General features: G+C 36.5%; 4 protein-coding genes across 8 annotated transcripts; 2 read left to right on the top strand and 2 right to left on the bottom strand.

The window, feature by feature from the left end:
* Positions 1 to 7,785: 7,785 nt before the first annotated feature.
* Positions 7,786 to 12,352, bottom strand: LOC117632216 (vesicle-associated protein 1-2-like). 4 transcript variants are annotated; one of them, XM_034365647.1, is made up of 10 exons: positions 12,168 to 12,352; positions 11,895 to 12,081; positions 11,369 to 11,477; positions 10,842 to 10,912; positions 10,617 to 10,698; positions 10,124 to 10,239; positions 9,674 to 9,850; positions 8,979 to 9,383; positions 8,677 to 8,754; positions 7,786 to 8,224 (listed from the first exon to the last, which is right to left on the bottom strand). In XM_034365647.1, the coding sequence occupies exons 3-10, from the start codon at positions 11,415 to 11,417 to the stop codon at positions 8,108 to 8,110; spliced, it is 1,095 nt and encodes a 364-aa protein (XP_034221538.1). In that variant the 5' UTR covers positions 11,418 to 11,477; positions 11,895 to 12,081; positions 12,168 to 12,352; the 3' UTR covers positions 7,786 to 8,107. The 4 variants fall into 4 exon arrangements, with proteins under 4 accessions (XP_034221538.1, XP_034221539.1, XP_034221540.1 ...); XM_034365648.1 differs by lacking the exon at positions 11,895 to 12,081; XM_034365649.1 differs by having other exon boundaries at positions 8,979 to 9,380; positions 11,895 to 12,351.
* A 1,100-nt stretch (positions 12,353 to 13,452) lies between these two features.
* On the top strand, positions 13,453 to 15,313 carry LOC117631239 (acyl carrier protein 1, chloroplastic). The gene is made up of 4 exons (XM_034364278.1): positions 13,453 to 13,664; positions 14,089 to 14,199; positions 14,330 to 14,452; positions 14,900 to 15,313. The coding sequence occupies exons 1-4, from the start codon at positions 13,596 to 13,598 to the stop codon at positions 15,026 to 15,028; spliced, it is 432 nt and encodes a 143-aa protein (XP_034220169.1). The 5' UTR covers positions 13,453 to 13,595; the 3' UTR covers positions 15,029 to 15,313.
* An 82-nt stretch (positions 15,314 to 15,395) lies between these two features.
* Positions 15,396 to 17,884, bottom strand: LOC117631238 (protein CANDIDATE G-PROTEIN COUPLED RECEPTOR 2). Its single transcript, XM_034364277.1, has 6 exons — positions 17,304 to 17,884; positions 16,663 to 16,854; positions 16,214 to 16,376; positions 16,031 to 16,133; positions 15,846 to 15,927; positions 15,396 to 15,752 (listed from the first exon to the last, which is right to left on the bottom strand). The coding sequence occupies exons 1-6, from the start codon at positions 17,604 to 17,606 to the stop codon at positions 15,675 to 15,677; spliced, it is 921 nt and encodes a 306-aa protein (XP_034220168.1). The 5' UTR covers positions 17,607 to 17,884; the 3' UTR covers positions 15,396 to 15,674.
* Positions 17,885 to 18,522: 638 nt separating this feature from the next.
* Positions 18,523 to 23,963, top strand: LOC117631584 (coiled-coil domain-containing protein SCD2). 2 transcript variants are annotated; one of them, XM_034364821.1, is made up of 17 exons: positions 18,523 to 18,718; positions 18,826 to 19,150; positions 19,331 to 20,058; positions 20,529 to 20,601; positions 20,805 to 20,846; positions 21,140 to 21,202; positions 21,296 to 21,345; positions 21,426 to 21,453; positions 21,643 to 21,774; positions 21,866 to 21,926; positions 22,059 to 22,166; positions 22,272 to 22,399; positions 22,600 to 22,669; positions 22,909 to 22,947; positions 23,040 to 23,080; positions 23,176 to 23,305; positions 23,488 to 23,963. In XM_034364821.1, the coding sequence occupies exons 2-17, from the start codon at positions 18,842 to 18,844 to the stop codon at positions 23,604 to 23,606; spliced, it is 2,121 nt and encodes a 706-aa protein (XP_034220712.1). In that variant the 5' UTR covers positions 18,523 to 18,718; positions 18,826 to 18,841; the 3' UTR covers positions 23,607 to 23,963. The 2 variants fall into 2 exon arrangements, with proteins under 2 accessions (XP_034220712.1, XP_034220711.1); XM_034364820.1 differs by having other exon boundaries at positions 18,826 to 19,165.
* The last annotated feature ends 963 nt before the right edge of the window (positions 23,964 to 24,926 follow it).

The following is a 24,926-nucleotide window of genomic DNA, read 5'->3' as shown; positions in this document are numbered from 1 at the left end:
ATCCTGTGCTACAATGAAAATTGCTTTGTGACCGACTAATCCAATAATAATATTATATAGATATTGGGTGGTAACATTGTATATATAGTGAGAAATTGGTTAACACTGATCATATCATATCATTCTACTTTTCTCTCTTTCATCTTTTCTCTGTTCTCATGAACAACATCTTCCTCACCTTGTTGGTGTTCCTCGGAACACAAGGCTATGGTCATCAATCTCATGCCTTGACCCTCAAAATCAAACACCATCCCTTCCCCTTCCCCAATATCCCCAACAAAGCTTCTGCTTCTGCACCAGTGACAAGGGTATTCTTTGGCCTCTTCTATACCGTGACAGAGTGGATGGCCGGAGGGCATAGGCTAGAAAGTGAGCGAACTGTTGGGGTCGAAATTGGGCAACGAAACTTGGAAGCACTCCGTACAATGGGCAGACTGGACCCATGTGGGACTGCTTCCGGTGTCAACGGCCAGGTTGAATTTCATGGGCGGAGTTCCGACATACAGGTGTGTATAGAAGAGGCCAGAGAATACCCTTGTCACTGGTGCAGAAGCAGAAGCTTTATTGGGGATATTGGAGAAGGGGAAGGGATGGTGTTTGATTTTGAGGGTCAAGGCATGAGATTGATGATCATAGCCTTGTGTTCCGGGGAACAGCAACAAGGTGACAAGGATGCTGTTCATGAGAACAGAGAAAAGATGAAACAGAGAAAAGTAGAATGATATGATATGATCAGTGTTACCAATTTCTCATTATATATACAATGTTACCACTCAATATCCATATATTAATATTATTATGTCTAAATAAAAAGAAGTCATCAACGATCGATCATGGTGCTGCAGCTGTACTGTTAATTATTAATCTCCAGAACCAGAAATACTAGGCTAATTCTATTTTATCAGTCTAATCTAAGTCTTTTATTGTTGTGCTTAGATTCTTAGTAGATAAGTAACTTGTTCGTGTCTCTTTAACAAATTCAATCCAACTGCGAGTGGGAATCAATTTTCATCTTAATTTTCTAATTTCAATGCTTTTTGTTGTTTCGTTAGATGAGAAAACATCAGTGGCAGCAAGCAGGCAGGCCCTTTCTTTTGTGGTAACATAACAAATTTCTTGCTCAGATCAAGTCTAGGTGATAATATTTTTTGTTTTGGCTAAACAAAAGATGAACTATCGTCAATATGAAAAATATCATGAAAACCTTAGCAAATAAATGTCCCACTGACCTGAAAGTCCTTTACCTTCCAAATGTAGTTTATTAATTTTATATGAATTAATTATAATTGAACTAACACATTAGTTGACTGTGAGTATGAGCTAACCCGTGTCTGGAGAGTGTCTTGACCGTATATGGGAAGTGTCTTGACCGTGACCACGGCGTTGACCGTTGGACATGAGTGCCCGAGTGTCCGATACTCCGACACTTGGGCTTAGTGGATGCGATGCCATAATGATGAAGCTGGGCTGTACAAGATCATTTAGTTCCATACTGCAAGCACGTGTACAATTTTCTCTTTTAGTGTTGAAGTTTCCCATTGCCATTGTCTTAGTTACTCTCATATTGATCAGTAAGAAATCAATAAGATATTTTTCTTCTTCTCTGAGCTTATGATTCATGTTTTGGTCTTTGCTATGTGTATCAGGTTTCATGTTTTGGTCTTTGTTTGTAAACGTGATCACTATTGTAATGTTTGGTGCTGTTGGTACATTAAAATATGCATATGATTAGGTAGGCTCATAGCCTATCCGAGTGGAATTACGCCTATTCCTAATCCTATTTTAGGCTCGTGTGTTGCAGCATATATACCTATTTCAGATTGTGTATGCACATTACATGACAGGCAGGACGCGAGCTCGCGCACATATATATATATATATATATATATATCTATATATATGAATGTTGCGTCTGAGTTTTGATGAAACACAACCCAATGGTCAAGGTGGCAGGTGCTCAATCAACCAATCAAATGTAAAGACCTATGAAGTGAATCTATACACTAGACTAGACAAATGAATTTTTTCATAAGCGCTTAATTATGGTTTAATTGCGGCTAGGTTAGCCTAAAAGATTACCACCGATGGAAATTGGAATAGTCAAAACGAGCAACTGATGTTAACCAAAACGAGCAACTATGAAAATGAAATGAAACAGAAAACTCAAACTCAAACTCAAACTCAAACTCAAAATGAAAAGAGGAGTGAGAAGGAGTCAAGGAAAGACATGTGAAAATGAACCTCTAAATTTCATACAGAATTAAAACGATAAAACAAACAGCTAGCATGTGAAATCCTTCCTTAATTACTAACTCAATAGACTAGGTGGTCCCTTTTGCTGTATTCCTTCTATAAATATATCAGAAAACATATGTGCTATCCTGTGCTGCAGTGAAAATTGTTTTGTGACCGACTAATCCAATAATAATATTATATGGATATTGGGTAGTTAAAGAAGACAACTTTTCAACATTTTGACGAATTCAAGGAATTCTGCTTGATGATGGGGGCATCCAAAGATTTTTCGGGAAATATTTTCCAAGTTGTCATTTGCTCCAGAAAGATACTGATCAGTTGAGGGTCCTAGTACAATATCCCATCCATATATTAATATTATTATTATGTCTAAATAAAAAGAAGTCATCAACGATCGATCATGGTGCTGCAGCTGTACTGTTAATTATTAATCTCCAGAACCAGAAACACTAGGCATGTGTTTTTCTAATTCTATTTTATCAGTCTAATCTAAGTCTTTTATTGTTGTGCTTAATTAATATGGATGGATGCCTCATGTCATGTCATGAATGAATCAGTTTATGAATGGTTAAATTGTTGTTGTTTTGTTATGTTATCAAGGGCATTGCAATGTGCAGTGATAACAAGGACACTGAGAGGGAGGCATTATTTTTATGGAGATTTTTTTCTTTCTTTTATATGGAAATCAATGATGCATCTTAGATTCAATGCTTTTTGTTGTTTCGTTAGATGAGAAAACATCAGTGGCAGCAAGCAGGCAGGCCCTTTCTTTTGTGGGTAACATAACAAATTTCTTACTCAGATCAAGTCTAGGTGATAATATCTTTTGTTTTGGCTAAACAAAAGATGAACTATCGTCAATATGAAAATGTAGCAGCTTCTTAAATTCCGACTCTGTATACGTTTACAAGACTCAAAATGGTTGGAGGCTTAGAAATGAGTTATTACTTTTCATGGTCGATTGGGTAAACAAATTATCCATAATATATATTTTAAAAAACAATGTACGAAATAATATGATGTTACTTATTTATTAGCTAAAACATTGGAAATGAGAGAGAGAGAGAGAGAGAGAGAGAGAGAGAGAGAGAGAGAGAGAGAGAGAGAGAGAGAATCTAACCGTCGGACACGAGTGCCCGAGTGTCCGACACTTCGACACTTGGGCTTAGTGAATGCGATGCTATAATGATGAAGCTAGGCTATACAAGATCATTTAGTTCCATCACTCGTGTCCGACACTCCGACACTTGGGCTTAGTGGATGCGATGCCATAATGATAAAGCTAGGCTATACAATATCATTTAGTTCCATCCTGCAAGCATATGTACAATTTTCTCTTTTAGTGTTGAAGTTTCCCATTGCCATTGTCTTAGTTACTCTCATATTGATCAGTAAGAAATCAATAAGATATTTTTCTTCTTCTCTGAGCTTATGATTCATGTTTTGGTCTTTGCTATGTGTATCAGGTTTCATGTTTTGGTCTTTGTTTGTAAACGTGATCACTATTGTAATGTTTGGTGATGTTGGTACATTAAAATATGCATATGATTAGGTAGGCTCATAGCTTATCCGAGTGGAATTACGCCTATTCCTAATCCTATTTTAGGCTCATGTGTTGCAGCTTATATACCTATTCTTTTTTCTTTCTTTTTTTGGTCGAAAAGATCTTATATTCAAAGCAAAGAAACCCTAAACAAGAATAAGTCCATCCATGCAAGGAAACAGACAATGCATAGAGAGTCCATAAAACAAACAAAAAACATTTAGACTGATCAAGAAAAAAGCGCAGAAAGACAATCCAACCATAAGGATGTCAAAACCATTCAAGACCAGTTAACAGCCAAATTAAGCATGGTGAGGACAAGGGAGTCCGTCCTTGCAAAGGATGTGCACAAGAGAGGTGGGGGGCCGATCAACCCAAACTTCCGTACTCCTCCTCTATAGTGCCAGCGACGCAAGATGATCCGCCGCTTGATTACACGAGTGATTACAGGACCGACTAATCCAAAAAGAGCCACGAACACTTTTGATAAGCTCTAAAGAATCCAACTCGAAACAAACCATGTTGTGACCCCACTCCTTAGTAAATTTTTAGCCATCCCATAACGCAGTTGCCTCAGCCATAAGAGCATTCTCCGCTTGAAAATCCACAGATTTGGCCCCAAGAAATCTCCCTTCAAAATTTTCGAATAATTATGCCAGCCCCAGCACGACATGTGCTTTTCCTCCAAGCGGCATCAACATTTATTTTGACAAAAGGCTCAGAAGGGGCTGCCCATGAAGCCTGGGCAGAGGGATGAACACAGATCTAATGGTGGAAGAGGTGATTGATTGTTTTAGAGAAAATCTTTCATTTACCTGGTTGAAAATGGCCTTGAGGGTTTGCTGGGGTTGGGGTGTGCAATTGTCAAACACCACCATATTCCTATTCTTCCATATATTCCAGCAAGTGTATGCAATCTGATAGAAAATTCGGCTTCTTTCCTCCTTTGGGTTTAGGGTTTAGGGTTCGAAGGTTGGTACTTTAACATTGTTATTTACAAACCCCATCATATATACCTATTCAGATTGTGCATGCACATTACATTACAGGTAGGACACACACACACAATATATATATATATATGTATATATATGAATGTTGCGTATGAGTTTTGATGAAACACAACCCAATGGTCAAGGTGGCAGGTGCTCAATCAATCAATCAAGATGAGACACCTTAAGGGGTCGTTTAGTACGGTGGATTGTCATGGACTGGACTAAATCCTGGGAGTATATTGGATTAGCTTGGATTGGCCTAAGCTAAATTAAGTACTGACCTACGTTTAGTGTTGCGTCGGACTAAGAAGCTGGATTGTAAAAATAATGAAGACCTATGTTTGGTGCTATGTCGGATTAAAAAATAATAATTTTAATATTTAAAAATAATAATTTTTAAATAATTAAATCTAAGGTTTTTTGTTATTATAATTACCAATTGACATGTACATTTATTTTCCTTCAAACTAAAGGCTTTTTTGTTGTTGTTAAAGTTACAAATTCCGTTGAGTTTATGTATAATTGAGTCTTTATTTGTATGCAAACACAAAGAATGTGATTAATGTATCAATAACAACCACCTACCTCAACTCATGCTTCAAGAATTTCAAGATATGCATAAATGCAAAACTTAGAATTTATATGTAGATGTTAATGTCAGAATTTCATCATATATGCAAAAAGTTATAAATTCTTCCTCTATGCCAAAGTTGTTCAATTCACTGCACACAATTCTACTATTAATACATACAAATAAACATCTACAATTTCAAAATGAAACAAAGAAGGCCCACAAGCATGAACCGTCTGGCTTTAATGCTCGCAATATGTTATACCATTTATGGTGTTTCCAAAATGAAATCAATCTCATCAATGCATTATTTGTGGTGTTTCCAAAAAGATAGATGCATCAAATTTAGCTAGGCCATGTCCTCAAGTCAATGACCATACTACAGCTTAACTAGTTACATAAAAAATCCTATTGGATTGAACTAAACACATAAAGCAATGCTTCTTGTAGGACGTACATAGCTTCTGCTAGTTTTGCCTATGCACCGCCTATGGCCACAAAAGGACAGAAGAAGAAAGGGCCTGCAAAAGAAAAAAGAGCAAGAAGATGTGAGAACAAAGTTCACATTAGCCAAACAAAGAAAAGAAAAGAATTAATGCACTTAACCAAACAAAGCCAATCCTTCCCACTCTTGCATAAAGTGCCAAATAGTTGACCCAATTGAATGAGAGAGATGAAAGGCTGCCAATCGATCATAAACTAAGCTAACTTTACTCTAGAAAACCATTTACAACATAAACACATGCAAGATATGTAGTCAATGTGGGGTTGGGTGTTTGGTTTTTAGATGAGGCTCCTAGTTGTCTTGGTTCCATTTTGATTGATGACTCTTAAGGAGTTGGTCACCCTCGTTTGGTTTGAGTTGTGTAGCTGTTGGATTGGGTTTTGGGGTTCTTTCCCCCTTGTTTCATTTAAAAAAAGAAAAAAGAAAAAAAAATGTAGTCAATGTGTTGGCCAATCTTAGTCCTAAACTATGAGAAAGGGGCCACCTAAAAAACTATCAATTTTAGTCCTAAACTATGTTCTCAAACTTCCAGCAAAAATAGGACTTCCAACTTTGGATGACAGCACAAATTATCAAGACAAAATCAACCAAAGAAACAGAAAACACAACTCCATGTATAGGACAACAAACCAAAAGAAAAGCATACAAATTAACAATAACTAGAGCTTTGATCAAACGAAAAACAATAATCATAGCAAAAGCATATAAACCAAGCATTGCAGACACCCATCAAACTCACAATAATAGGAAAATAAACTAGAAACTAGAGATTGGAGACAAGTTTCTTCAATGTGTGTGAAGATTGAACTTAACAAAAATAAAAAATAAATTAAACCCTAGAAATTAGAAAGAAACAGAAGAAAGAAATGAAAAACAATTACAAACGAAGCCTATAATAATGACGTTGGGGCATCAAAACTGTCATTTACTCCATAAATATGTTAAGTTGAAGGAAAAGGACTCATCCTTATTATGTCTAAATAAAATACGATTATTAATATCCTATAACAAACATCTGTTATGTTGGAAAAAGCATCTGTTTATTTATTATATTAATATATAATCAAGCGATATAGCATCGAAATTCTATAATGAGGCCTCTATATATGGACATTAAATGAGGCCTCCATGCATTTAAAAAAAAATGTATTCTTAAATTTTAAGAATGAGTAAAATCATTTTTTTTAAAATGTACCATATGAATATGATATCCCGTCTTTTTTATTTGGAACATACCCCAAATCCATCCTCAAGTTGAATTAAACGACGGATTTTTATATATTAATGACAGTCTTTAATTTTTAAAGGGAAACTTTTCTTCTTCTTTTTGGGTCAATAGAAAATTTGCAACGTATGAAAATTTTACTGTTTTTTTTATGTATATAAGAGGAAACTTTAGGATGGATTTGGGGTATGTTCCAAATAAAAAAGACGGGATATCATATTCATATGGTGCAACGAACACAGCTACTTTCGAATACATTTATAAAAAAAAAGATTTTACTCATTCTAAAGAAAAATTAGCTAAAAAATACTCCCACTCAAAATCTGCCATTTGTCTATTTTTATTTTTTAAATTTTAAAACTAATTACAGATGAATATGAAATTATACTTTTACCACTTTAATAAAATAAAAAAAATCTATTTGTTGGTATATTTATGCTATAATTTAATTGTTGCCAACGTTGGATAGTAATAGTCTTTAGTTTTGGAAGACGTGCAGACCAATTTGAACATCTTTGATCTGACTTTTTTTTATATCTAGCTTTGATCTGACTTGATTTCTTTTACTGTGATCATCTTTACTACATTAACTTTTGAATCCCATGGTGGAAATATGAACTGCAGAATGATCCACAATAAAAACAAGACAGGGGTCATTGAAAGTAAAGACCAATCAATTAGCACAGACACTAATCCTTAAAAACATCATGCCTCTAATTCTCATTCTAATTTTTGTTCCAAACTTTCAACCCTAGTATCACAAATTCACAATAAAATGTCTGCACAAACAAAAAGATGGCTTCTTGGCTATCAACCAAAGCTTTCACATGGTTTTTTTCCTTCCCCTTTTACGGGGATGAACAACCCGTATACATGCACTTCACTTATCTGTGAGTATAATGGCTAGACTGTCCCCTCTATACCTCATCTATACATTTATAATGAGAGGAAAACGATTTTATATGTATTTATCTAACTACTGACTGACGGTAGTAGCTTCATACACATTGTTTCAAGGGTGAAGACAGTATCCAAGAGCAACACTGATAAGCGCCACCATACAAACATATAGTAGAGGAAACCCAACTTGGACTCTTTTCACACTCACCCCCCTTTGGTTCAGTTGTGCCTGCAATAAAAGTACATGCGAATGTCATGAATAAGAGTTTCAACAAGGTGCAAATACAAGTGCGCAGTGAGAGAGAGGTTAGCATAACCAAAGAGTCACAAATTAAAGCACTGCCTCATTTTTAAAAGGAACATATTTCTGCATGCAAATTACAGGAAATTTAACAGATAAACCATTATAAACCATTTCATCCTCAATATAAACCCCAAGTAGGCAATTTACAGTAGACGTTCCAAAAAAAAAAACCCAGAGAGCAGTTGGATGAACACAGTAACAAACCAGAAATAGAACTTCAATGCACTTAAATGCTCAAACCATTGTAACATTGGATTATCCAAGCCTTAGGCAGCCAATAACCACAACCACCAAACAATTCAGACTTTGGCAGAAACTCATCCCAAGACAAACAACAAAACTACCGGAAAAGAAAAGGATGGGGTGCAAGAAATTACTAATTGCTCCTGTAATTTTTTTCTCTCCTGAATGCTTGAACTCCTCTCCTCTGTTAGCTTTAAAATAGTAACTTCAGCCTGGAAAAAGAAGTAAAAAAGAAAAAGAAAAGGAGCTTCGTTAATATTATATTTTGACAACCATCCAAGTAGTGTATCAGACAAATAACCAATCAGCAAAATTTTAGCATAATTAAGAGGTATACTGCTAGAGTCCAGTTTCTACATGCAAATTACAGACAAAGAATAAGAACCACAACAATTGTATCATAAATTTGGAAAGAAAATTATGCAAAGACCAAAACCTGGCTCAGCTTTAATTCAAGTTCATTTTGCTTTGATTTTATCTCCTGAATATCTTTAACCAACTTCAAGTCTTCCACAATCTTTTCTGCATTCAACTCCACATCTCTTGCTAGTTTCAACTCCACAGCCTTTGATGGTTTCAACTCCACAGCCTTTGATGGTTTCAACTCCACATCCTGTGTTGGTTTCAACTCCACATCTTTTGCTGGTCTCAACTCCACATCTTTTTCTGGTCTCAACTCCACATCTTTTTCTGGTCTCAACTCAACATCCTTTGCTGGTTTCAACTCCACAACCTTTGCTGGTTTCAACTCCACATCCTTTGCTGGTTTCAACTCAGCATCCGTTATTGGCTTGGACTCCTTGCTATTAACAGATGTGAATTTTGCATCCCTTGTAACCTGCTTCATTTAAGAAACCACAAAATGACGTTACATAAGTGAATTCAGCATACTTGCATGATGGAATTGAACCACATAACAATAAATCAAGAAACTGTTCCTGAAGGTGCAAAGCCATGCTTCCTAAAAAATTTACTCAACTGTGTTGTCATAATTAACATATACCTTTCCCTAAGTGATAATGCAATGCTCCAGGAGAAAATGAGAATGATAGAATAAACATAGAATGCAAAATGTTATAACAAGACCAATTAAAGTTTGTAACATTGTGACTTAAGAAGAGTTTCCCTAACCATGTTCTGTTGAGGGAGGATTGCAACCCCACCAAATACTTGATCATTCAAAGCTTCATGCCCCAGCCCCTGCTTCAAGTCTACCTTGATTGGTGACAGCATTGGTGAGTTGGGTGGGCTAATAAGAGTTACTCTTAACTTTTTCTCTTCAATGTACTTGCCATCATCTTTAGCAAACTGTAAATGAAAAAAATGAGAAACGAATACAAAATCTTAAAACAACAATTACCAATACTAGAAAATGAGAAACAAATATAAAATCTTACGGCCGACAACAATTATCAAGACTAGAAAATGAGAAACGAATACAAAATCTTAAGCCCAACAACAATTACCAAGACTAGAAAATGAGAAACGAGTATAAATCTTAAGGCCAACAACAATTATCAAGACTAGAAAATGAGAAACGAACACAAAACCTTAAGGCCAACAACAATTACCAAGACTTACCATGCTAGCTGTAATATCCTCATCAGTTGTCCCAGAAGAAACAATTGTGCTTTGGATTAAGAACTTATCTCTGCATTCCATATCAGGTGGTGCTGCCCTTGGAGCTTGCATTGTAACTACGTTGATAGTCAGAGTCAAAATTGTTAAACAAGACTGATTAAAGGAGAAAACAATCAGAAAATAGAATGCAGAGTAAGACCAAACAAATGATTCCATTACAAATCTATCTAAAGCAGATAACTGCAATGGTACTTTACTCTGTCCATGAGGAGAGAGCATGAGTAAAAATGACAAAGTGCAACCCCAGTATAGCATATCATGATTCATAAAACAAATAAATTTTTTTTCTTCTATTTAAGCCAAAAATCTAGTAGTGGAACTTAAGCTTGAAATTTCATCCTCCTGTACACGTTGATGAAGAAATGCTTACATGCAAAATCAAACATCAGTACACGCTCACAATGTACTAGGTGATATAAATGAAAAGGCATACCTGAAAATTCAGAAGTAGATTTTGGTAAGATAACACCAACATTTGGTCGCACACAGTATTTCTTAGGGGATGTAGTTTTAACCTGCCAATGTCATTGCTAAGTTACATTTCCATTGCTAAGTTACATTTCCATCTAGCATTCCAACACACACACACACACACACACAGACACAGTACTTACCTTTCAATTCAATAATTTGGAAAACAAATAAATGCAGTACGTACCTTAAAAGCAACATGGCGGTTGGTCATGTTAGTTAGCCCAACTGAGCACGAGCTTTGCTTCTTCAATTCAACTACGAAAACAATTACACATTCAGTTTACAATTCCCAAGTAATTGGTAAACTAAAACACATCCTATTTCAATTCCAATATTACCACGGCCCAGCTATACAATGTTTACATCTAGCTATGTAACAGTAACCGTTTGCAGGTATAGATTAACAAGAATCTGCACTAATCTGCTCAATATTCAAGTTTCAAAACCAATGATCCATTCGGTACGGAAAAACTAGAGAAGAGCTAAACACATAATAGAAGGCAAACAGTTAAATGATTAAAAGAAGAACTAACAAAAATGAAAAATTACCGCTACATTTTAGGTACAACTATGCGGTTCAACTAAACGAAATCAGCAAACCAACAATACCAAAACGTAATAAATTCCAAAGATGATTGTTGTGGCGATCGCAAAGATACCAGATCATAAAGAAAATGATTAGCATTGACCATCTACCAATAACGAACTTACATAAGAATTTCAATTCTTTGGGCTGAATCTCCAAAATTTGCGTACTCATTGTTGTCTCAACTTCACAACAATCCAACGCTAGATACTGATATCCAAATCTCCTTTTTCACTGCGTAGCAATGAAATGTTCAAAATATATTTAGAACTTAAAAATCTGTACACAATGCTCATAATATGTTGGTGATTGACACACCGTTTGGAATATAGTAATCGAGTAAATGAAAATATAGTAATCGAGTATATGACTCAAATTATTGAATCCTTGGGACCCAGTAATACTAATTAACGAAAATAAGGGAGAGAGAGAGAGAGAGAGAGAGAGATGAGGAAAAAGAAAACCAAAAGTAGTAAAAACTTTCATGCACTAGATCCGAAAACCAAAAGAAGAAAGTCATGATAAAGTTGTCGGAAAATCAGAATCAATCAATTTCCATTACCGCTTTTCTCAGCAACCAAACACAACACAGACCAAAGATCAAAACACTAACACCAGGTCGAGAGTTTTGACTTGATTCTCAACTCGTACCGTCAAAACGCGACACCGGAACGACGACGTGATTAATTTTCTTTTTCTCAAAAACAAAGAACCAGCTCAACAGTGTTTCAGGTTCAGTCTAGACGAACTCAACTCAATTCTGAGTCGTTCTCCAAAACACAAAACAAGCAGAGTAAAACGAGCTGTAAAGGGACGACGCCGTTTATCGCGTCTTCTTCTGAAGAGAATTGTGCTCAGAATAATGAGTAGGGATGAACTTCAGAGACGACGACGCTTGGATCAGAGGGAAGATAAAACTTTTACCTGTTTGAAGAGAGAGAACCGGAGAGGAATTGAAATGGCGTGGAAATGCCGCGTTTGGATGCATATAATAGAATAGAGAGGGAAAGTTTGATAGAATCGATAAAGTCAAGCCCTAGATTCTAGAGAGAGAGTATGCGTTTGGTGGCCTGAAACATTACAGTGCTAATATATTGACGGGAGAAAGTGAAAGGCAACTAACCAAACCTGCTGCTGGTGGCGTTAGTTGTACCCGCCGTTAGGAGTTTGGACGACCCGCCTTTCTCCAATGGTCGGGGTTTTATGGAATACGGGTCCCTCTTTCTTGATATTTGCCCCTGCCTCACTCGGGCGGGTTTAAATACGGGCCGAAGCCCAAATAAACAAAAAAGACTGACTGGGCCCTTCTTACGCCGTCAGATTCCAAAACGCCAGTAATGAAAACATAAGGGAGAATCAAACATGTGCAGGCCCAATTTTTATTTTTATTTATTGCTAAAAAGAACATAAGTATGATTTATTCTTCATTTTGTTGCAAAATATTATGTATTTAAATTTCATGAAGGATAATTTGCTGTATTGTTGAATCAAATAAAAATAAACTTAGGAAGGGCCATAAATAGAGAGTGTTTATTTGAATAAAAAGAAATAAATGTAGGGAATTGATACAATTTATGCGTGCGTGTATAAAAGTGTAATTGGATATTAAAATCGGATGTTTAGTTATATCTAAATTCTTGGCACTCTTGTGTCTATTAGGTTTTTTAATTATATAATTAAGAAAGATAAAATGGGTTGTTACATAAAAATAAGATCAATGTTCTGATTATTATTTTTATGTTAAATTTTTTTGATACAAAAAAGTATAAATTGACTATATAATCGTCATTTATTTAATATTATTATTAACTAAGGGTATTTTGAATGTTTCACTATTCTTTGTATATACTTTATATATATAGATTTCTAAAAAATGCAAAGAGAAATTGAAGAAAACCTAAGGAACTAGGAATGCAATAGAAAAATTATATTAAGGAACCAAATTAGACGTAAATTTCATTAACATAAACAATTAAAATTATAATCATATGTTTAAAGACAACTCAAATAAATAAAAGGTGTAATTTAAAGAAAGCCTATCCAACATGTGTTGGCCCATAAGGCCCACTAAGTCAAAAGCGTTTATAGCCCAAAAACGTTTATGAACACTCACTGTGTCTTCCGGTTTCTGTTTGCTGGGTTCTTCAGTTCTCTCTCTCTCTCTCTCTCTCTCTCTCTCTCTCTCTCTCTCTTTCATGGTACACGTGTCAAGCAGGGAAGTCCTATTAGAAAACTAAAACAGGTATAAATACCCACCAGCCAACGACCTCTCTGTCACTCTCATCCTCCTCGATTTCGCCGTCTCTCACTCTCCCTCTCTTCCTGCAATTTGATCTCTCCAGGATCCCATCAATGGCCGCCATCTCAGGAGCTTCTTCGATCTCCCTCCGCTCCACTCCGCCTCGCTCTCATCAAAATCTCGTAATCCGAGTCTATTGTCATCATTTACCAGTTCTCTGCTTCATTTTTTCCTTTTGAATATTTTTGTATAGTTTAATTGCTAGTGATTTTTAATTTTAGATAGAATTATTGAATTTGTTGCCATTTATTTTTATTTTTTATTGTCATTTGCCTTACTTTTTATTGGTTGGTTGCTGATAAAATTCAGTGATGTTACCTAATGCTACTTTTGAGATTTTACAAGAATTTGGATAATTTATTTTTTCTTATTGTACCCAACTACCCATCTATTCATCTTTTGCGTTACTAAATTTCACTGGGATTTAGGTCTTGTAGGGTTTTCTTTGGGGGAAGGGGGGGTGTGTTTGAAACAAACAACTTATTGAACTCTATTGGTCTGCTCTTTTTGATTTGAATATGAACTGAAGCATTCATGGTTGAACAGGCATTGTCCAGGACTAATGGTTTGAGGTCAATTGCACTTTCTGATAACGGAAGAAGTTCCCTTTCTTTCGGGTTGCAGCAACGTTCAGTACGCCTTTCTGTTTCCTGCGCTGTATGTATTTTTATATCATAAGCTGAGAGCCTTTCATTGTTTCATTTATTCACAAGTCTCAAATCTTGTAAAAACTAAATGCCTAATAATATATCAATAACCATCGTTAATGTTAAATGTCCATGAGCAGGCCAAGCCAGAAACAGTGGAAAAGGTGTGTACGATAGTAAGAAAGCAACTTGCATTACCAGATGACTCTGCAGTTACTGGCGAGTCAAAATTTGCAGCTCTTGGAGCTGATTCTCTTGATACGGTAAATTCAATATTTGTTAAGATACTTGCCATTTTCTTTATTCTGCATTGTTTGTCTTCCTATAAGCATGCGGCCTTTGTTTGCTAGAGATGGGGCATTGTTTGGTACATTATATTGGTTCATTTGTCTTCCCTTGGATTTCTTGTTAGCAGGAGATATATTTTATAAATTATAAAAACTGATACGGAAACGGATTGAAAAGTGAAGATATAATGTTTGTTGTTTGATTTGATCCATAAAGAGTGAAGAAATAGGAACTGTTGGGATGTTTGTTGGTACCAGGCTACCAGCTTTTGTAATTCTCTTGCTTTCAAGTTTCAACAATGTTACTGGCCAGAATTCATTTTGGTTTTGTCTATCCATGTTAAGTGTTTCATTTGGTGTAGTTGTTATTAAGTTTAATAACTTCTGATTTATGTTGTCATGTTGATGTGAAACGGCATGCAGGTTGAGATTGTGATGGGACTTGAGGAAGAATTTGGTATTAGCGTGGAAGAGGATAGTGCTCAGAGCATTGCAACAGTGCAGGATGCTGCCGATCTTATTGAGAAGATCATTGAGAAAAACAAGGCTTAGAGATAGTAATCAAAGCAAGAGTCCGCGTAGTCGCTTCTTAGCCTGCTCTAGACTAGTTGAGTTGCTAAATATGAAATTCTGAATTTACCAAGTTGCGTTTGTTTTGTTTTGTTTTTTTCCAATTATATTTTTCTAGACGCGTATTTTAAAAGGTTTTGTTTCCTCCAGCAAATTAAATGTTGCTTCCATGAGCTAGTAGTCTTGGAAAGAAAAAAAATCCAATAGATAATTACTGTAATCCCAGTATTACAGTCTCTATCGTAAAGTTTTGCCGAAATTTGATGATGATAAAACAATTCAGATGATTATATGCTGTCGTAAGTTTATTACAATTACTATTTCTCATTGTAAAATACAGAACTTGGAATACATCTGACCAACTAATTTATTTTGAAAATAAAAAAGACCAGTTAAGTTCGTTTCTTTACAGGCATGCATACATTCAAAATGTCGATGCCTCATCATATATAAACCTGCATACTCAAGGCGGTGATGGCATAAGTCTTAGAAATACAATTTTCATTATTTTAGACTGCAAAAGCAACCCAAGATACAGTATGACAAAAGATTCATTCAAGATACAGTATTGACTTCTATATACAGCGAGTGCGGTGACCAAATCATCTTGTGATCAAGTGTTACTGCATCACTCCCAATCAGCATCAAAGAAACCAGCATCTTTCATCTCTGAATAATACACATTCTCCAAATGTAGATCTTCCTCCTGTTTTCATCCAAAGTACAATTACCAAATGGAAAAATAAAACAAAATAACACTACCACTATCTTAAAAAGAAAAACACAAAGTCACAAATACCTGGAAGAAGTCTGCCAGAAATGTTACATACAAAAGAGGAAGATAAAGGGCATGATAACAGACAACAGTGGCACCATAGAGCCTGCAAATAAGAATTTGAGAAATATTTAAAGCAATTCTTTAGTATTTGAATAAAATAATGGTCAAATGGAGACTTCAGATCAAAGACCAATCTAGACACATACCAGAACCCAAATCCAGCCCCATTTCCAGTAAGCCCGCAAGCAAACAGGGCTAGTATGTTCAACATAAACATGACAGCGGTATACTTGTAGAATGCAGGTCTTGCTGTAGAACAAGAACAAAGACATCAAAAGTTTGTTCTATTAGACAGCTATGAAATTGATGCAAACGTCATATGAACTTACCTGGTAACCTTTCTCTCCACTTGGAATGGTACATAAACAATATGAAGCCATAAATTGCAGTAATCACTAGCCTGTGGACAACCCACAAGTCCCACTTCATCCGATCTGTACGATCTTTGTTGTCAACGAATAATGGAATTCCAAATCCAAATAGATAGATTGCCTAGAAGAGACACAATATGAAATTATAAGGCCATTATGTACCATGATAATGCTTCATGTGAGAACAAAATAAGCAGGTCAAAGGAATTAGCAAATTGCGTTGGGTCAACCACCCTACAACTACAAGTTGGGAGCTAAGAGTTTTGGCATATGCCACTAGCAGAAAAGGAGCGAGAATGAAAGTCCATGCTACCTCCAGAGTCTCATATTCATATTCTTGAAGTAACTGGCAAGCATAGCTAGCTCAGAAGGGTGAAAATCCATTTTGAGAAAAACAAGACTGATACCTTGAGAAGTATATCCAAAACAACAAGGACCCCTGAGACAACGAAAGTCCGTGTCAAAGCTTCCAGTCCACTTGCATAATTCCCTTGGATCAAAAATGCCAGCAAGCTTACTTCCAAAAATAGCATCCCGGAGGTTGTGAACAAAGATAAGAAATTCCAGGCTAGTTCTTTTCCAGGAGTGCACTCCCATGCCTGCGCCAAGGAAGTGACAATTCAACCGGATCTTAGCAAAATTGTCAAGAAATGCCTCACAAGGATAAGTTTAGACATAAACTACGAATTAATACACAAAACTTGAATAACCATTATTCCCCACCTCAAATACAGCTACCAAAACAATTCAAAATACCCAAACAGCAATCATTTTCATACTATTCAGAGTAATTTATGTTATAACAATTTACCTTTGAAAAGCACACGAAATTTCCATAACCAAATATCCATCACGCTTTATTACAGCAATTATAACCAAAGGATCGTTAAGAAAATCCAAAACAATTATCACAGGAACGGTCTAAAATTAATAACCTAGAACCTTAAATTTTAGCTACAACCATTCTACTATTCAGCTTAAAGGTTCAAGGTAAAATGAAGGATCAAGGCAAAGCCACAAACTTCAAAAGGGGAAAAGAGCCACGAACCTGTAAACAGCACCAAGCAAGATTGAGCAAGCTAACAAGCCAAAGGCACCCATAGTACGCGATCATAATATAAGACCGGCCATGAGAGAGCTTCGAGAAGCTTTTCCTTGCTTGATAGGCCAAGTACAGGACGAAAAGAAGCGAGGGTACAATTAGAGCGACATTGTGAAAAGCCCCATGGCACTCACCAAGCCAGCTGTAGAATCGGGAACCCGAAGCCCCTTCGCCTAGAGTTGAATTTGATCCCAGGGAAAGTGAAATTGGGAGTCCAGGTTGTGAGGGAGCCTCTTGGAGAGCTCGCATTTTTTAATTCTGGGACAAAACAACCCTAATTTAAGTGACCCTAAGAGCGATTTGGGGTTTCAACTCGAAAACCCTAACCCTATATAATGGGTGTGGTGGAAAAGGGGTCTCCTTTATGCACTTGGGTGTACAAGGAAATAGCAGAGTCCACTACTTCACCTGCTTCTTTACGATTGGTCAGAAGCGATGACTGGAGGTTTGGGACGTAAAGCTTGGCAAGCAGCACAACCCGATATACTTTATTCGGATTTTTTCTACCCGACTTTGAGATTTCTATTATTATTAAAGCAAAATATCTTCTTTTTTATTTTAAATTAAAAGAGAGAGTGGGCCAAATCTGTTGTTATTGCTGTCTTTTTTATTTTATTTTATAGAAAATCTGTTTTTTTTCCCCTAGGGGAAAATCTGCTGTTAATTAAGTGACAAACGAAGCTACCAACACTTAAAGAAATTTCGGATTATAATAAAGAATTTTTGGTTTTTTTTAAAAAGATCTTTCCTATTAAAAAGGGGCGATAATTTATTAAACTCACACACACTACACGGACGCTATAACTCGAACTCATGATCTTTTTTCGGGGGGACAATTGCTCCAAATCACTGGTCCTTTGCAAAGGTTTTGTGTTAGATAGTTTGACATGGTATATTAGTAAATTGTCAAATATTTAGCACCAAACGATGATACTTAGCACCAATTTCGAATTGTTACTTAGCACCAAAGATGAGGGGCGGGTATGATATTACATAATCTTGAGGGAAAGTTTTCTAAAAAAATTAACCGTTACTGATTCAAAGCAAACGTGTTGTAATGAACGCCAAAAGCTCTAATTTTTCTCCCTCCGTGCCTTATTTTTCGGATCATTTCCCTTGAAAACTCCAGAATTCCTACAAGGTTGGATTTTTGATTCAGTAGGATTTCATTGAAGAAAGCTAACTTTGGATTAAAAAGCTGTACAATTTTACTGGGTTTGAAAAGTCTTATGAAATCTCCTTTGAATTAATTCTGGGATAATGTGATATTATTGAGTTTTCTTGTGTTACAAGCAATGGCATCCCTTTAAGGCAGGGAGGCACTAGAACTGCATTTGCCTTGAACAAATCCACCAGAGCAGGTTTCTTTCTGCTAAAGATAAAGAATTCAACTTTTGTTTGTCTCTTGCTGTTTGCGTATTATTTGCTTTGGTAATTTTTCTTGGTGTTAATCAAATTTCAATGGCAGTGGGGCGGCAGTAGCCATGGATCGAATGAGGCCGGTGTATGTCAGGCAGAAGAGCGGTAACAGCACCCCCGGACCACCAACCTCGCCAATGAAGTCGCCAATGCACCACCATGGGAGGTCGGGGTCGGTTGGAATGGGGGGTGCCAAGAAAGCGCAGCACACGAAAGCTGCGGCTCAAAGACTTGCACATGTGATGGCCAATAAACCAACTGAGGACGACGATGAGGAGGACGACGACCTTTCTTATGATCTTAGCAGCTTGTCAAGCAGCACAGGGAGCATCGGACTTGCCGGTGGAAGATCAATGCGCCCTCGCTCCCCAATGGTAATGGGCTTGTGGGTAATGTTCTCTTGCCAGACTTTGATATTTATGAATTTAATCGTTCAGATTCACAGTCTGACAAGAGAACGTTTACGAACACTTATGTTTTTAGTCTGTTGTTAGATTTTTATGAACATCATACTTAGTTGAATTGAAACCTAAATGTCGTTGTGCTACTATTAGTCTGTTCGTACTGTTCAAGATCAACCTACATCTACACGCACAACACCAGGTGGCCGATCATCTCAATCTGTCAATCCTGTGGAACAGCCATCTTCAACTCATTCAACACCAGCTAGCCGATCATATCAATCCTTAAACCAAACAGAACAGCCATCATCTGCTCATTCAACGCCAGCAAGCCGACCCTTTCAATCCATCAACACTAAATCCATCAACTCTGCTGCCGAACAACCACATTCTCTTCGTTCTTCGATAGCTACTAGACCATTGCAGCCGTCTAGTTCCAACGAACAACCTACCTCTGCTCGTTCTATGTCAGCCATGAACTCTGTAGAACAACCACATTCTATTCGTTCTGGCATGGCTGCAGCTCGATCATCTCAGCCTCCCAACTCTGTCGAACAACCTACCTCTGCTCGGTCTATGTCAGCCATGAACTCTGTAGAACAACCATATTCTATCCGTTCTGGCATCGCCACTCGATCATATCAGCCTACCAACTCTGTGGAACAACCTACCTCTGCTCGTTCTTTAGCCGCTGCTCGTCCACAATTAGGAACCAAGCCAGTCCACATGGTACCAGCTAGTGTACCTATATCACTTAGGCCACCCTCTTCTGCAGATGGTCCAGTTGATAATCGGAGAGAGCCAGTACCTATATCACTTAGGCCACCCTCTACTGCCATTCTATCAGAAGCTGCTGCAGTTGACAATCGGAGAGATAAAAGGTATCGAGCTTTCAAATATGTACTACTTTGTGAATCATCATCTCAATTCTTTATTTATTTCTTTTGGTATTCTGTTGTTCCTTTTTTCTTTTCTTGGGGAGGGTTGCAGGGTTAATGTTGTAACCTTGCAATGTCATTTTTCTTTTTGCAAGTCCAGATTATGTTATATATATGGCTTTTCCATTTAATATGGCCTTTGAAGAAAAACATGCTTTAGATGACTCAGAAATCAAAGTTTTTCTATTTCGTTTCAAGATAGACTTGAACTCTATGGGACGATTGTTTGATCTTGGAACAATTACAGCAGAAATCTCCTGTTTACTCATATATGAGAGAGACTCAACATAGTAGCTCATGTTTCGATTTTGTTGTTGCTTTGATATAAAGTAGTTCTTTAATGTGGTTTGTTTCAATTCCGTTTAACAAGTATGTCTTATATCTAATCCTTTCTATCTCTGGTCAATGAGCAGGTTGTCAATGGATTTAGGCAGTTTAAACATGAGAGAAACTAGGACTCAGCGTTCTTCCGCTTTACAAGATGAGGTATGTAGTTACCTGTGTTTTTTAAAACTTATGGACACTGCTGTGACATCTTTCATCTCCGTTTGTTTCCTGTTTAGAACACTGTTACTTATATTTGAAGTTAATAGACTTTAAGTTTTAAGTTCATACGTGAAAACTAGAAAATTGAAAAAGAAAAGTTATCAAATTGAGACTCAACTGATGAAGTGTAAATTTCATTGCAGCTTGATATGCTACAGGAAGAAAATGAGAGTTTACTTGAAAAGGTGATGCCAATGCATTTTTTTCTCTATAAATAATGTCAAATTGTTTGAATTTGGAAAATAAGCTTTTCCAGACCTAGTTAACCATCAGAAAGTGCTGCAATAGACATCTTCAGTTGATCCAATTTAATATAGTGCTCTCTCTTGGACATTGCTATTGCAGCACCATTAACTAAGCACAAGATTTGCATTTTGTGAAATATGATAGAGATCCACTGGTGTAAATACATTTTTGATAATTTGATACTGTTATCATATTTGTTTTTGGCACTCCATTTTGATATGTGCTTCCCCAGCTTCGACTTGCAGAAGAGAGGTATGAGGAAACAGAGGCAAGAGCTCGACAGCTCGAGCAACAGGTAATGTTTTATACTTATAAACTCTCACTTTTATTGGTTCATATACTTTTTTCTCTTACTGTAGTCGTATCTAATTGTTTGTATGTTCTTTAGGTTGCTACTCTTGGAGAAGGTGTAACATTAGAAGCCCGTCTTCTAAGCAGGCAAGCTTCAAAGTTCTCATGTATTTGTATTTCCAGATTGATTATTTAGAGAATGCTAATTTTCATTTGTTTGTCTTCAGAAAGGAGGCAGCACTGCAGCAAAGGGAGGTGTGTGTTTCAACATATCATTCATATACCTACACCGTTACACAGCACATGTCACTAACTTTTTTAACATTAATTTGTGCATATTGTCTTTGAAATGCTTTGGTTTTTAGACAGTATCATTCTCTATCTGGTCTAATTCAAGTTGATTGAAATATAACCTCACCATGAGTTAGAACATGTTCCTCACAGGCTGCTTTGAGATTGGCTGCACAAACTCATGGCGGCAGTGGTGGTGGTAGTGGTAGAAATGATGAAGCAGAGTATGAACTGAAATCGCTTCGGATTATGACTCAAAGAATGATACTTACTCGCGAAGAGATGGTTTGTTCTCAATTTTTTAGCTCATATTTATCAGTTCTTGTTTCCCCCCCTATTTTTTTTTTTTACATGATTTTCAGTGTTTTTATCTTAGGAAGAGGTGGTCTTGAAGAGATCTTGGCTTGCTCGGTACTGGAGTTTATGTGTTGAACACGGTAAGTCGTTAAAGTAATAAATTCCAAGATGCATTTGTGTTCTTGAAAAATTCCTCAGGAGGTGAAACATATAATTTGCATTTCTTTACTAAACATATATTGCATCTAATGGGAAGTAGAGTATTTTGGCAGGTATTCATGCTGAGATTGCCACATCAAGATATGAATTCTGGTCAGCTCTTGCTCCTCTTCCTGTTGAAGCTGTTTTAGCAGCTGGAGAGAAAGCTAAGGAGGAGATAGGTAAGTTGAGTGCCTCAATCTTTATTGTTTCTTCTGTATGTTTGTCTTTGCCTTCTCTATTTGAAGGATGATATTGGATTTTTTCTTTAATTCAATTCTGTTCAGAACACAATGATCTAGATATAGATGGAAGAGAAGATAGTCCACGCAATTTGAATGAACTCTCGGGAGAGAGAAACATTGAGAGCATGCTTTTGGTGGAGAAAGGTCTGCGCGAAATAGCTTCATTGAAGGTTCTCTTCTGCATTCTTTTCTGCAACCCTGTTAGTCTGGACGCTGAAAAAGGGTTATGTTAACTGCTATACTTGTAGACCTGCATGTTGACTCTTTTCTTATTAGCAAATAAGTTAATAAAAGAGAAAACAAAACTTGTCTTTGAATTGATCTGTAGATTTGCATAGCAATGACCAGTTTTAGTGTAATTATCTCAAAGGTAGAGGATGCAGTGGCGCTGGCGATGGCTCAACATCGACGACCCAGTTCAATGAAAACTGGTCTATCAGGTGAAGGGGTTCTTGATTACAATTGAGTGATTCATTTTAATCAATATCAGACCATGTGTATGTGCATTGTGTATAAACGATTATTTCAAGTGACATTAGCTGTGTGCAAAAGTAAACCAAAGGGATCAAATAAACCAATAGGACCAAAACTGTCCACTCCGTATGGGGCTAATTGGAATAGTAAATTAACTGAAACATCATGATAGTTGGCTGATGACTTTTTTCCTCCATGCATGTAGAGTTGAAGCTACCAATTGATGGACAGTTTGAAGCATTTGGTAAGATTTTATCCCAAAAACATGATTTATAATAACTTAATCTTCTGACATAAGCCATGCCATGAGTTGTTGATAAATGCGTTTGATTTCAGAACTAAGCAAAGAGGAGTCTGAAGATGTGCTTTTCAAGCAGGTAATTTATGACACCTTTTGCCTCCTTATTTTGCATGAAGTGTAAATATTTGTGTGAAAAATGCCATTTCTTTTGCTGATTTGAGTTGTTTGTAGGCTTGGCTTGCATATTTCTGGAGAAGAGCCAAAAACCATGGGGTGGAAGCAGATATAGCAGATGAGCGTTTGCAATTCTGGATCAACCACAACTCCAAATCACCCACCACTTCACATGACGCAGTTGACGGTGCATGCTCTTTCTTTCTAAGCTCTCTCTAATCATATTCTTTGTCTTATGAAATGCTTTGGTTATAAAGATTGGAACTTGCCATTGTTGATATTTTGTTCTCTCTCTCTCTCTCTCTCTCTCTCTCTCTCTTTAACATGACAAATAGGGTATGAGCTTAAGGCCTTAAATTTGATATGCAGTTGAGCGTGGCCTTCTGGAGCTGAAGAAGTTGGGCATTGAAACCCAGTTGTGGAGAGAATCTCGCAAGTGGCTTGAGCATGATTCGATGCATAGAACCCGAAGTCTGTCTGATTTCTGATAAAAAAAAGTTGGAGGCAGGCCTTCTTCATTGATATAATCTCTTCTCCTTCCTTGGAATAGATTCATTTTTGTACAAGTTTTCTGGTGTGGAGAAAACCTAGCTAAAAGGAAACACCATATAGTATTTAATCATTTAATCATATGGTGTGGCCAAAAACAGATTAAAGTGAAGACTATCTTTACATAATGTCTTAATGGATCATGTACTCTCTCTGTAGCTATGTTCCAACAGGGCACACCTTACCCATCATGGGCAGGGAGCAACTAACATTTTCTCCACCAACCTTCCCCCTTCCCTTCTTGGGTTAACCTCGAGAGCTAAGATTTTTTATCATTTTTAGCTAATTCTTTTAGCAATCCCTAAATCATAAACCACCAAGATGTATTTTTTTGCTCACTTATCAAAATAAACAAGATACGTTTTTCTATGTATTATAGATTTCTTACTTTGTTTTGTCTTCTTATTATTACAGGAGGGAGTCCAGTTCTTGACCTAATCAAATTCTAACCCATTTCCCCACCTACCCTCACCACTTTAGCTAATTCCAAGGACTTAAATTTAACTTTTTAGCTAATTTCTTCACATATATAAATAGTGTATTGCTACTGGAACTTCAAGTACTTGACTGCATCATTAAATTTCCTATTTATTATATACGTATCTTATACATTCCTGCTATCTAATTGCTAATTCAAAATGACATGGACAAGTTTTCATCAAAATTGGCTCTTTTGGTTGTGCTCATGATCATTGCATCTAGTAAAATCGATCATTCTCGTTTCGCCATACTTGATGTCTAAAATTAAATGTGCATAACTCCCAGGATTCAATATCAACTAATGTCACAATATTCTACCCATTATATAAGTAAATAAATAAATAAATAATTATTGGCAGGTTAAGAGCTATGTGCTGAAGCAAGAAACATCGCAGTAGTAGATCCTTCTTACCCTTATGATCCAGAATGCGTGAATTTTTGGTGTCATTACCCCAGATTAGAGGCGCATCCTCCCATATTACATAATACATGCATTGTTTGCCTACATGTATACATTAGTAGAAGATGTTTTAGGGTAATTTCAGAATCAGAAATATGATTTTTATAATGTTTTATTTTCTAGAGGTAATGACCATATTAATCATTTACAACTTTTGCTTACCAACAATGATATGCAACTTGAATTCATTCTTTTCCGGAGAACAAATTTTCGTATTCAACCTTCCTTGAAATGCGTCCTTTTTGTCTGTGGATAATATATATATATATATATAAAACATAGTCCCGATCTCTTGGACCACAGGAGTTCAAGAGATTGT

Source organism: Prunus dulcis, chromosome 6, assembly GCF_902201215.1.
Source record: "Prunus dulcis chromosome 6, ALMONDv2, whole genome shotgun sequence".
NCBI lineage: Eukaryota > Viridiplantae > Streptophyta > Magnoliopsida > Rosales > Rosaceae > Prunus > Prunus dulcis.
Note: the sequence above shows the minus strand (reverse complement) of the source record. Positions and strands in the feature narration are given on the sequence as shown.